The sequence below is a fragment of the Oryza sativa genome, chromosome 6 (genome assembly GCF_034140825.1).
Source record: "Oryza sativa Japonica Group chromosome 6, ASM3414082v1".
NCBI lineage: Eukaryota > Viridiplantae > Streptophyta > Magnoliopsida > Poales > Poaceae > Oryza > Oryza sativa.
Window position 1 is genome coordinate 22,683,054 of NC_089040.1, and position 13,118 is coordinate 22,696,171.

At 42.2% G+C, this 13,118-nt stretch overlaps 1 protein-coding gene and 1 long non-coding RNA gene across 4 annotated transcripts; both read left to right on the forward strand.

Moving 5' to 3' along the window:
• LOC9271816 (zinc transporter 10) lies at positions 1–2,342 on the forward strand. 3 transcript variants are annotated; one of them, NM_001425049.1, is made up of 5 exons: positions 1–216; positions 350–404; positions 511–1,217; positions 1,528–1,677; positions 1,781–2,338. In NM_001425049.1, exons 2-5 carry the CDS (start codon positions 353–355, stop codon positions 2,084–2,086), a joined length of 1,215 nt encoding a protein of 404 aa, NP_001411978.1. In that variant the 5' UTR covers positions 1–216; positions 350–352; the 3' UTR covers positions 2,087–2,338. The 3 variants fall into 3 exon arrangements, with proteins under 3 accessions (NP_001411978.1, XP_015641361.1, XP_015641360.1); XM_015785875.3 differs by having other exon boundaries at positions 33–160; positions 350–418; positions 1,781–2,342; XM_015785874.3 differs by having other exon boundaries at positions 33–160; positions 1,781–2,342.
• A 1,708-nt stretch (positions 2,343–4,050) lies between these two features.
• On the forward strand, positions 4,051–8,225 carry LOC107281175 (uncharacterized). Its single transcript, XR_003242863.2, has 4 exons — positions 4,051–4,896; positions 4,976–5,050; positions 5,186–7,362; positions 7,454–8,225. It is a non-coding gene; the product is annotated as an uncharacterized lncRNA (long non-coding RNA).
• The last annotated feature ends 4,893 nt before the right edge of the window (positions 8,226–13,118 follow it).

The window sequence follows — 13,118 nt, forward strand, 5'->3', positions numbered from 1 at the left end:
TATCTATGTCATCCGCAGCCGCAGGCTGACGCGAGAGGAGTTGCAGCCGCGCGGCATCGGGCGGGAGTTCGTTTAATTCGGCTGTTCGAGACGCGGGAGTAGAGGAGAAAGGCGGGTTGGATTGCTTTTTACCTATCCATCGGCAATGGCGTTCTTCGAGGTGAGGCTTCTGCTCCTGAGTCCTGAGCCCCTGCTCCCTGCTCCCTTCCCTTTCAGGTTGCGGTTGCGGCGAGTTTTGGATTGTTGTTTTTTCTCGTTTTCTGGAAGGGTTTTGATCTCGATTTCTGGCTCGCGATGTGAATTTTGTTTTCCTGATGGTTTTGGTTGGCGTGTGTGCTGTAATCCGCAGAAAATGGAGTCGTCGTCGTCGTCGTCGTACATCCCCTTCATCCGCCAAATCGCAGGTAGCGCTCAATCGGTGGGGATTTTTTGTTTTTTTGTTTTTGGTTTTTATCGGCTAAACCCATCGTGGAAGCTCGCAATTGACGCTTGGGGGTGATGGAATGGCAGCGTCGGTGTCGGCGGCGAGCTGCGACGCGGTGGTGGGCGGCGGCGGTGACAAGGACGAGGAGTGCCGCGACGAGGCGGCGGCTCTGCGGCTCAAGATGGTGGCCGTCGCGGCCATCCTCATCGCCGGCGCGGCCGGGGTCGCCATCCCGCTCGTCGGCCGGAGGCGGCGTGGCGGTGGCGGTGGCGGTGGCGGGGGCGCGTCCTCCGGCGGGCTCTTCGTGCTCGCCAAGGCGTTCGCGGCGGGGGTGATCCTGGCCACGGGGTTCGTCCACATGCTGCACGACGCGGAGCACGCGCTCTCCAACCCCTGCCTCCCGCACTCCCCCTGGCGGCGCTTCCCCTTCCCGGGGTTCGTCGCCATGCTCGCCGCGCTCGCCACCCTCGTCGTCGACTTCGTCGGCACCCACTTCTACGAGCGGAAGCACCGCCAGGAGGAGGCCGCCGCGGCCGCCGAAGAGGCGGCCGCCGCGCTGCTCGAGGACGGCGGCGCGCTGCCGGTCGGGGACGGCGAAGGACGGGATGGACGAGGCGGGAAGCGGGACGCCATGCACATCGTCGGGATACACGCCCACGCGGCCGCTCACCGGCACAGCCATGCGCACGTCCACGGCGCGTGCCATGGGGGAGCTGTGAATGACGCCCACGCGCACGGCCATGGCCACGGGCACGAGGAGGGCCCCTCCGCTCGCCATGTGGTTGTCTCGCAGGTACGCACGCACAGTGCCAATTTGCCATGATTTGTTTTAACAATAATTTGCCATGTTGATACGAACGCATAATTGTAGAAGACCCGCAAAATCACTCTTAACTGTTGTAGTTGATTAGTACGTGTACATCTGAGTTAAGAATCTTGCGTGTGTCTGTTTAGCAGCATTTCTCCTATTTTAGGCAAATTTGTTATGGCTACAGTAACACTACAGAGTACAGACTAGCAATGGATATGAGGTGTGATATCTTGGATACATGTTGCAAATCTATGTTGCATGCTGACTAATGATTTGCTGTATTATCTACAAGATTCTGGAGCTGGGAATTGTATCTCACTCGGTCATCATTGGCCTATCGTTGGGCGTCTCTCAGAGCCCGTGTACAATCAAACCTCTGGTTGCTGCCCTCTCATTCCACCAGTTCTTCGAGGGTTTTGCGTTGGGCGGCTGCATTTCTGAGGTTAATACCTGCTTTATTTTTTCATTCCATGGTTGACATTTCAATGCTAGAGTGTAATATGATTGTGATGTGGTGTCCATTCTCTGTGACTAAATGGGTGCAGGCTCAGTTAAAGAACTTCTCTGCTTTCCTGATGGCTTTCTTCTTTGCTATCACAACACCTGCTGGGATCACTGTGGGGGCGGCGGTTGCATCATTTTACAACCCCAACAGCCCCAGAGCGTTGGTGGTGGAGGGAATTCTGGACTCGATGTCGGCTGGTATACTGATCTATATGGCATTAGTGGATCTTATTGCTGCTGATTTTCTTAGCCGGAAGATGAGCTGCAACCCAAGGCTTCAAGTGGGCTCGTATATAGCTCTGTTTCTTGGGGCCATGGCCATGGCAGCCCTGGCATTATGGGCTTAGTCTGTAGACTTTAAGTAAGACGAAGCTTGGGAGAAACTGCTTGGTGTTCAATGTGCTAGGAGTTACTCCCTAGCTTCTTATGATTCTGTAGGAAGATGGGCTCTTCTTTTTCTTTTCGGTCATTGTTCTGTTTGTTTGTTCTTTCTATGGCAATGGGTTATACAAGTCCCTCCTTTTGTTCGTACAAAACAAAGTCCCTCATCGGGATTTTTCAGACGGATATATACTGCAAGGAATAAAGAGTTCTTGAGTTCAACCCTCTTTGTACATGTGCATTTTTTTCTGTTCTTACGTATGAGAGGACTTTGCAATCCTCTTGCATATGCATCAATATGGATCTTGGAACTAAAGGGCTTAAATGTTTCAGGCCATATAGCTTTCACCACTAGGTGTGGTCACTGGCAGTCAACTTGCACTGACTTAACTGCTCGTAGTTGTTGAGGAAGATGACAGACTTTTACTTGTCTGCTTGTTCTTGAGGAAGATGGAAGGCTTTTCTTTTGTTTTTGTTTGTTCTTTCTTTTCTGGTGGTAGCCACATTAGTCTTATGTTCTAATTATATAAAATGAAGCACATTCACGTAGTTCTGGGAATATAATGTTGTTCAGTTTAACCAGTGTTTGGCAGGTTTACTCTTCATGTCATCATGTGGGTGGTAATATCGTGATTTGGTATTCCAATCCTCTTGCTATAAACTTTTATCTTGAGCCTGTATCAATACGAACTCCACTTGAAACCTGACCCTTTGGTGCATGTTCTACTGTTTTGAGTGCATGATAATCTTTCTCAGTTCACTTGCAATTATGATTGAGAATACATGTTTGTTGCAGAACTGCAGATGTATCCTTTATCTTCTATAGTTTGTTCATTGCCATAATCACTGAATGTTGCTAGTCATTTGGTGATGTGGAAGTGGAACTTTGTTAAATATTTTTGTTGCTTGACTGCAGATCATTCAAGTATAAATCATGATGGATTCGTTTCACTAAAGTCGATTTATCTTTGTCTGGGTTGTCCTGGACTCCTGGTTACTGAAGAGCTGAACATTATTCTTAGGTTCCACTTCCGGGCAAATATATTTTATATTTGCAGTGTGTCTATAGCAAAATATTTGTATTTTTGAACAAATATATGAGTTCTCAATCTTGTATTACTTCTATTGGTTTGTGGATATAAGATGTGTATTATCCTGATATTATTTTGCCCCTTCGGTGTCATTTCCAATATAGTGCAATATCTCGTCATCTCATTGCTCACTGCTGATTGTATTGTGTATGCTGTTGAAAAAATGAGTAAGCATAATATATTTAAGGTTTATGGACTTTTTATGATCTTTCATATTTATTATCTGAGGCCTGAAAGTGCATCTTACCTAGGCAACTTGTATATGAAGGTAATCTATCTGCATAGAGCATCTTATTTGTACATAGGTCATCTTATTTTTGTCTTACAAACTTCTTAACTAACTACACTTACTTTCAGTTTTAGGGTTTTATGTTGCTTTACCCACAAAAAGCTAGTGAAGTTTCAGTAAGTACAAACATCTTACAGATATGAATCTTTGGCTGCTATGCTAAAATTCAACTCAGTACAAGGCTTTTCTGTTCATTTAGCTATGGTTTTGATGTTTTTTGTGGAATCTTGTGCTGCCTATATAGTTAGCTCAAGCTTACTTGACAACGATCTTTTGTTAGATGAGTGTCAACTTTTCCTTTTTATTTTCTACCAGTGCCTTCTTTTTGTTTCAAGTCTAAAAAAAAAAAGAATCTGCCTAATACTTGTAGTGCTTACATTCTTATCTTTTTAAGATAGTGAATTGTACTCCCTCTGTTTTATAATGTAAGACTTTCTAGCATTGTCCATATTCATATAGATGTTAATGAATCTAGATATTCATATAGATGTTAATGAATCTAGATATATATGTGTGTCTAGATTCATTAACATCTATATGAATATGGGTAATGCTAGAAAGTCTTACATTGTGAAACGGAGGAAGTAACATCTGTAGAATTTTCATCAGAATACTACCTGTGTGGCTGTGATATCAATTTTCTGTAATTGAATTCCTTGTGCTGTTGAACCGTTGAGAACTCCGCATATTAAACCCTGTATTTCTCCCTAGCAAATCTTATTAGAGATACTGATTCCTACAGTACTCTCATTGATCTTTGTTGGCTGTAGGCTACCAGTAATGGCATGTGAAGCTCGGTTCATCAAGAAAGCGAGAGGTTTTGTCGTCGTGGTGATTCCATCTGTTCCTTGGTAATTGTGCCAGATGTTCCCTGCACATCAAGTCCTGGAAAGCCTGGGGCATATCTGTTTTCGACATAAAAGGTCCAAGTGCTGTTACTAGCTTTGTCCGTCTTTCAGCAATGGTAAAAGTTGGAGATATGTTTTCGACATAAATAAATAATCACCGTTGCATACTGTCAGTTCATCAGGTAAATGTAGTGTCCGTGGATAATGCGGACTAGAGATGATTGCTTGTGACCTTGTCATACACTAAAGTTGTGAATTGATAGAAGTCACAGAGCTGTCTAAGTTCATCAAGTAAATGCAGTGTTAGTGGATAATAAATGTCAGATCTGATTGACACTAAAGTTGCAAACTAGGAGTATCTTAGTTCATCAGGTAAATTATATGTCAGTCGATTACAAGTATACAAGTTAGAGCTGATTGACACTAAAGTGGTAAACTGTCTTTTCATCAGGTAAATGTTGTGTTGGTGGATAATACAAGTCAGAGCTGATTGACACTAAAGCTGCAAACTATTGACACTAAAGCTGCAAACTATCTTAGTTCATCAGGTAAATAATATGTCTGTCGATTACAAGTATACAAGTTAGAGCTGATTGACACTAAAGTTGTAAACTGTCTTTTCATCAGGTAAATGCTGTGTTGGTGGATAATACAAGTCAGAGTTGATTGACATGAAAGTTGCACACTGTCTTAGTTCATTAGGTAAATGCTGAGGTGGTGCATTGTGCAAGTTATGACTGGCCACTTTGCATGAGACACTAAAGCCTGATAAGATTGTCATTTCATTTGTTAACCAGGGTATATCTTCTGAAAGGCGCTTTTTTTTCTTTCTTCCAGGTGAATGAACTGCAAGGTGAAATGGCAAGTGATCAAGTATCAACGTTTGCTCCTTAAGTCATCACATACGAGGTAATGGATTTGTACGAATAGAAACAAAACAGGAAGATACTGTAATGGGAGTACGGGACTATTTAGTTGTTCAGGCATTCCGATACCCAGTATATGAAGGCAGGAGCCAGGGACAACATGATATGGTTGCCACTAAGGACAGATGAATCTGGCACACAGACACAGTGGTCTACTACCGATTATTGCATCTTGTGTAGACATGTTTCAGGACTAAAGCCACCTCTCTCTCTTCCTACGGGTCTCTCCCTCTTTACAAACTGCAGTGCATGTGCATGGAAAAGTTTTCGGTGGTTACCCTGGGGGAATATGGTCTCTAATTGTCCACATAACAACAGAGCAGTGCACAGTGTGTGTCAGCAGGAAATGCGGCAGCCAACCATCAAGCACACCATGGACTCTGGGGAATCCAGTTCTTTCAAAGATGGATTCAGTATTTGAAATCTTTTTAGTTACAGTGATGGCATTTGGTCTTGAGTACTGAAAACTGGCCGTATCATCCTCCAAAAAGAACAAGAACGGGTCGAACTACCAATGCTGATTTGTTTTCTAGCTGAAACCAAGATTAAGATCCTGAATCCTGAGTTTTTTTTCGATCAGTTTATAAGTGGGGTAAGAAAGTCTTCATGTTAGCTGATTATCCGTTAATCAAGGCGTCCTTATTATGTTGAGTTTAACTGTTTAAGTAAGCAGTTCAGCTGCAGATTTTTCCTCTTAGTGGTAAACCTGTTTGTTCCTGCGACACTTGAGGGGGCACTTTGAGAAGAAGACTCAAAACTCACGAGTGCACCTGCAGGCTGCAGCCTGCCCTGAACTTGCATCAGTGGAATCTGCACTCGATAAGGTGATGACTGGTGTGACCTGGATCCTGAGGTGACTGGGCTAGCAAAGTGCATTTGTCATCTGCAGCGCAAGGTGCTCGATGACCCGAAGACAGTGTTGGTCTCAGACTCTCAGTGGTGGTGCAGCAGAGCTGCAAAAGAGCAGTTGTCTCAGAGTATTCGATTAAATGAATATGATACTATAACTGCATTCCAGGTGCTCAATGGGAAGCTGATGAGAAACCAAATTTTGATAAAACTGCCTGCTACTACCTGCTGGATATAATTGTACTACTACTCCATCTGTTCTAAAATACAGAGATTTCTTGGTTGTTTAGCAAATACAAGGTTAGATCAAAAATTAAATTTTGAATTGCTTAGATTCCCTTTGCTAGCACGTGATTGGCTTTGGAATCATTGAAGCGATTGGAATCAGTGCATTAATCCTTACTATATTGTATTATAAAATTCGAATCCTAAAAATCCTTATACTACCTCCGTTTTTTAATAGATGACGCCGTTGACTTTTTCTCGTATGTTTCACCATTCGTCTTATTCAAAAAAAATTACGTAATTATAATTTATTTTGTTATGAGTCGTTTTATCACTCATAGTACTTTAAGTGTGATTTATATCTTATACATTTGCATAAAATTTTTGAATAAGACGAATGGTAAAAGATGTGAGAAAAAGTCAACGGCGTCATCTATTAAAAAACGGAAGGAGTATTTTGGAACGGTGGAGCATGTTTTCCAAGCTACAACTGAATATACCTTTTGCCATGCCTAGCTGGTCATCCCATCCTATCCTAGAGCTATCTATAGCTTATCTATGGAATTACTACTATTTAGCCAGCACAACTGGGTTGATTTATCCACCTGTATCAGTATGACCATCCAAGAAGACAGCCAGATCTTGGACTGTTGGTACAAGCTTGTCCTAAACTTAAGCCTTCCCTGTCAGAAGATGCTCCTTGTACAGTAGCTGGAACCCAATTGAGATTCCTGTGCTTAACCATTTTCAGGCTTCAAGATTCCATGGCTCAGGACATGGTAGTAGATCTGAAGGCAGGTGTACTTCAAGCATCGGCCACATCTGTTTTTAGAGTATAACACCCATGAGCCAACTTGTTGCTCCCTGTTCTGAACATGCAGCCAAGCAGAGCTCACAAGACGAGAGAGAGAAGAAAAAAAACGCACACTTTTCTCGTGTGAGCTAAAGCTTTCGCTGGTGCAGGTTTCTTTTGTTTGTGGGACTAGGCATCATGTGATGAACACCGAACACACCGTAAGTCTCTCTCTCTCTCCCCTTTTGAGTTCTCTGTACATGTGCTAGTTTCTACAGTGAATTATGTGTTGTGAGATTTCACATGTTGCAGATCATCTCACTGGGAAGTGGGAACATGGTGTGACTGTACCATCAAAAAGAAAATCATCCCAAGTGATTCAGAGAAGCTGAGAAGGGCAGATGGGCTTGAAGATTTCAGTCAAGACACTGCTGCTTGATGATGCTGCCCTGTCTAAACAAACTAAACTCCAAATATTAAATGCTGGGATCACCAAGCCATGCCTACTCCAGTACTCCAATATGAGCTGATTGATTCCACATGAAGAAGTATCATGATTTGCAGTGTAGGGAAATCCTCAGCAAATGGAAGGTACCAACTACCAAGAATGTCTTGTACACATGCTAATAGCCTTCTACAAAGATGAAGGGACAAAAGACAGCCAAATGATTGGACCAGTGAGCCTCAACTAACACGCCAAAGGTGCAAATTTTACTGCACATGGTACAAGATTTTGCGGTTAGTTGAGGCTATCTAGGGGCCTGTTCGGGAAGATTTAGATTCTAAGAAGCAGCTGTTTGGTAGCTAGTTTTTGAGAATCTGGAAAAGCTCTGAAACCCAGCTTCTTCAGTTTTTGGCTTCTTAGTTCATTTTTCAGAATCTGTAACTATAGATTCTCAGAAGTTGTAGACTGTTTGGGACAGCTTCTAGCAGAAGCAGCTTTTGAGAAAAGCTGCAGCTGAGAGAAGCTCCCCCAAACAGGGCCTAACTCGGCTCTTGCGGTCTGATCCAGCATTTCGTCCACAGAATTAGTGGAGAACCAGAACAAAAATTACCGAGGCAGTTCGCTTAGTGCCTTACATGATATTAACAGTTTAACACATAGGTTATGAGGCAGTTCGCTTGCAATTTACATCGCAGGTACACAACTGCCTGCTACCTACTCCCTCAATCCCCAAAAAAATAAACTCAATAGAACAACGAATCACATCCAATCTTAGGTTGAGTATTTTTCTTTGGGTGGAGGATAGTACTTGTTGTATCAATCAAACTGGCTTCAAGCTACGAGGAGGCGGCGGCGATGTCGGCGGATGCGACACTGGAGGCGGGAAAGGTGTCGGCGACGGTGAGGTGGTGGTGACCGTGATGGTGGTGGGAGGAGGCATGGTGGCCTCGGACGGCTTGCTGAGGGCGTGGCAGACGGCTGCATCGGACCGGTGCAGCATCGTTTGGAGGAGGGGTCGGAGACCGGCTTGGTGCAGAGAGGCGTAGCCGATGGCAGCGGAGGCCGGCTCGGAGCGAGTGGCGCGGGCGGCGGAGATGGAGGCCGGCTTGGCGCGAGAGGCGCGGCCGATGGTGGAAGAGGCGACCTCGGTGCGTGGTGGAGCTGCCGGTGGGTGTGGCGCGGTCTTCGGCGCACGAAGGCTGGTCGGCGGGGGGCGTCGGTGCAGGGGCCCCACAGGTCGGCAGAGTTTGAGCGGTGGTGGAGCATCGGTGTGTCAGCCGTGGATTCGTAGGTGGTGAGCGGTGGGTGAAAACCCAGCTCGGCCTTGGCCGTACCGACAACGATGGTTAATTCCCCCTTCCTGAGGGCGTTGTCATGCTGTCTCACCCCTCAAGGGTGTTTGCCGAGCGAAAGCCCAGTCTTGGCTCCTTTGAGCACTGACGGACGGCGACAGCGGCTTTCCGTAGCTTCTCTTCTTGAAGACGTCGTTTTGGCACCTCTTGCTGTAGGGCGATCTCGTCTGTGTTCCTTTGTTGGTCTAGCGGTGGCCGGTCACGTTTAACGGTGACTGATCCGGTGCTAACCTTCTCCTGGTCGTGTGTTGGTGCTGCCAGTGTGTGGGTGGTGGTATTTTTTCCCTTTTTCCTGTTTACGACTCTCCAGGGTTATAATCTTGTATTTTTTTCTTGCTCTATCAATAGAACTTCGCACCGTCTCGTACGAGTAGTTAAAAAAAAAAATGGCAGCCGAAGAGCCATGTGAAACTTTTTTTAACTGGTGTCCAAGGATCCTGTTGGGCCAGCCTGAGGCCTTGTTTAGTTTCCAAAACAAAAATTTTCACGATGTCACGTCGAATATTTGGACACATGCATAGAGTATTAAATGTAGAAAAAAAAACCAATTACATATATTGCGTGTAAATTGCGAGACGAATCTTTTAAGCCTAATTGCGGTATGATTTAAAAATATGGTGCTACAAATATTTGCTAATGACGGATTAATTAGGCTTAATAAATTCGTCTCGTAGTTTTCGTAGCGGAATCTGTAATTTGTTTTGTTATTAGACTACGTTTAATACTTCAAATATTGTCTTTATATCCGATGTCGTGGCAACCAAACCTAAAAATTTTCAGTAGTACGACCTGTCGACCTGCATAAAAAGTGCTACAAGAGGTTTGATCCCTGTGATGATTAAGGTACACACATACTGCTGATCTTCGGGCTGGCTATTGCCTATTGAAAGTATTGTCGTAACATAATGCCAGATTGATGGGTATTTTCGTATAATTTTACATTCAAAACATTTTTCATGTTGAGTTTTTATGGTTCTGAAAAGGAGAAATTTTATAGTCATTGAGAAAGTACATACGTATCAAAATTTCACACTAAAAAAATTAGTGGCCTGTTCACTTTGATGCCATTTTTAACCTTACCAAATTTTGGTAAAGTTAAAAAAATGGCTACATTTAGTTTACTGCCAAATTTTGGTAACTATATAAGAAATCCTGCCAAAATTTTGACAAGTTGCCAACTATTTCATTGCCAAAATTTAGTAAGGTTGTTTTTGGCATCAAAGTGAACATGCCCTAGGTATATATCTTAAAGTTACTCCGTAGAGGTAAAGTCTTGCACAACCAACCAGTATCTTCTCATATATAGCAAACTTACCTGTTGAAAAGACTACGGAATCCCCAGCCGTTCAAGTATTCACGAAAACTCAAAACCAATCGATTAGATAACCAAAATGTAAGATATAGTTTAGCAAAAAAAAAACAAAAAAAACAATGCAACATATTCCGAGGCATTTGTAGTACTGTGCCTGAAGAACGTGGGGGGTATGAGGTCTACTAGGTGATACGCGGCAACCATTGAAGTTAGAAAAACATCAACATGGCCAATGGCCACATGGGAAGGTGTTGTCACGGTGCAGCGTTGGTCGCCGGCCGAGTTCGTTTTCACGTTTTCGTCAAGGGCGAAACAACGAACTCTTTTCCTTCTCTCTCTTTCTTTTTTCAGTTCTTAGTTTATCTTGTCGATGAGATACGATCTAACATGCAACTCCACCGGAAATAATATAGACTAGGAGCACCATGATGAACATCATATATACTTATGTATATAATTTGTCTCATCTCATGCTAAATGCTCTTAACCGAGTTCTGAGTTCATGCATGAGGCCATGTCATTACATATAAATTACTGAGCCGAGCAGTTTAATTTGTACTACAATTTATTATTCATTCTTGCAAGCCATATTAATTATACGCATTTTCTCAAATCGCGTGCGTTTACATACAAGTTTCTAACAAGAAATGCGTGGTGCATCATCTATTAGAAAGAAATATGAAAATAAGTGATAAGCAATTTCATTTACTTTGAGGGAAAGAAAAACTAAATATCAACATCATCAATGGAGTTTTAAATTCTGTTTCTTTACCCCCTAGAAGATCTAACTACGTAAAATGTGAGGGTACACTATGAGATAAAATTAGTAATCAAGGGTGAGTGATAAACCGCTGGTATGTCATGAAAAGTGCCTCTGTAAGATGTGCATTACCGTGTGGCCTAATGTTTTTGTTTAAATAAAACCGTTATAGGTGGTGTACACGTATCGCGTATGATTAATTAACGCCCATTTTCCATTTCTTTTAACAGAACAAATGGTGCCGGGTGTGAACACTAGAGACCTGCCACCTCAGGTGTACTGTACTTTCCTAGTCAATAAAACTATTACTATCTCGATCGTGGATCGAACCCGCGTGACGTGACGCGTTCACACGTACGGCCACTAATTATCAGCTGAAAGTGAAAAGAAAATAGGAGGAGATCAAGATCCAAGTAAATCTCATCCCATCCTAAATTCAACATTATAGGATGGAGGGAGTAGTAAAATAATTTTAAAAAATATGTTAGGCTAAGTTAACTCATCAAATCAAGTCAAGCACGCGGAGTTACCCATTATGTTTTAAAATATAGCAACATAGGATAAAATTAATTAGATACATTTTTAGTAAAACGTAGGATGTGTCTAATTTTCTTCAGGTTATTATGCTTTAGAATAGAGAATATTTACTACAGCCGTGTGTTTAGTTCACCCCAAACTAAACAACTACCCTCAACTTTCCATCACATCACATCACATAAAAACTTTCCTACACATATAAACTTTTAATTTTTTTTAAACTATCAACTTTCCCCAAATTTTAACTTTTTCAGAAACTAATCACAGCCAAGGCCTCCAACTGCACATTCCGACAACTCATTAATCAACCTAAGACAAAACAAGGCTAGACCGTACTCTTACTATATACTCCGTATGCGTCAAAAATTGTTTTGCAAAGACCCATTAGAGAGGTCAAGCGTTTAATTAATTAATTAACTAACTAAATGATTATTGGCCCCGCGATCCACCGATATTCATACTATATTAACTAATCAGCGTTTGACCCTGCATCCGTACGCGTCGTTGTTGCACGATCGAGCTTATTATTAGCTTAGCTAGCTACCGTCATCTTGTGCGTCTCGGCTGCTTACGTCAACCAAAATCGTTATGAATTTCTAATTCTTAAGAAAGAAAAAACACATTAATAGAATTGCAACGCACGTCGTCCCGGATGGTTATACATGGATTAAGATCATTTCTAGTTCTTATGTTTTTTTTCCCAGTTCGCACTCGAATTTCATGGCAAGTGATATGTCTTTTATGTTTTCCACCATAATCTCCCAATTGTCCATGTGTCTGGGCTGTGTACATCCATTGTGGATGTAGATGCCGGATTTTAATCCATTTTCTAAAAGAAAAATTGTCCATGTGTCTATACCTAGCATAAACAATCTATGTTTTTTTTAGGAAAAAATACTGTAGAAGAAGCTCCTACAGTGATTAAATACATTAAAAATAAAACAATCTGCATATGTACATATGGGGGGAAAAATCAAAAGTTGTCTAGACATTCTGAAATCTTCTGCTCTATGAATAACCAAGGAAAATTCCATTCTAAATTTATCTTTGCAAACTTGAATTGAAGAGTTGATGTTTCTGAAAATCTTGTTATATCTGAAGATTCAAATGCTCCAAGCCATTAAGATTATTATCTCTATATATATAGAAAGGCACTTGTAGAGTGAAGGTCTTCAATGACTTGGACTGAGAGGTCGATTCTTCTTGTTGGGCAAATAAGGTTCTAGCATTCTTGTGTAAAGGATAAGTGAAAAAGAGATGTCCTTGAAGATTACTTTACACAAAATTATAATATGGCCTTTTAAACTTTTTTCCTTCTGAATATATTTCTTGTGTTTAGCCTGTCATTCATCAGTAACCAAAAGAAAACCTTATGTTTTGCTTGAACACTACTTTTCCACATGCAACTGCTGAAATAAATGAGATCGAGACATTGATTCTTCCAGTGAAAAAAAACCGTATGCTTTAACTAATGTATATTCATGTGAAAAATATGAGTGGACGTCCGATCATCTTTTTCATGAGTTAAATTAATTAATTAACTTCACTTATTTGCATTTTGCAATCGTCTA

Excerpts from the sequence above, each read along its gene's own strand:
- LOC9271816 (XM_015785874.3), top strand. Across the intron at positions 405-510 it reads CTTCATCCGCCAAATCGCAG|CGTCGGTGTCGGCGGCGAGC; the intron begins GTAGCGCTCAAT and ends ATGGAATGGCAG. Across the intron at positions 1,678-1,780 it reads TGGGCGGCTGCATTTCTGAG|GCTCAGTTAAAGAACTTCTC; the intron begins GTTAATACCTGC and ends AAATGGGTGCAG.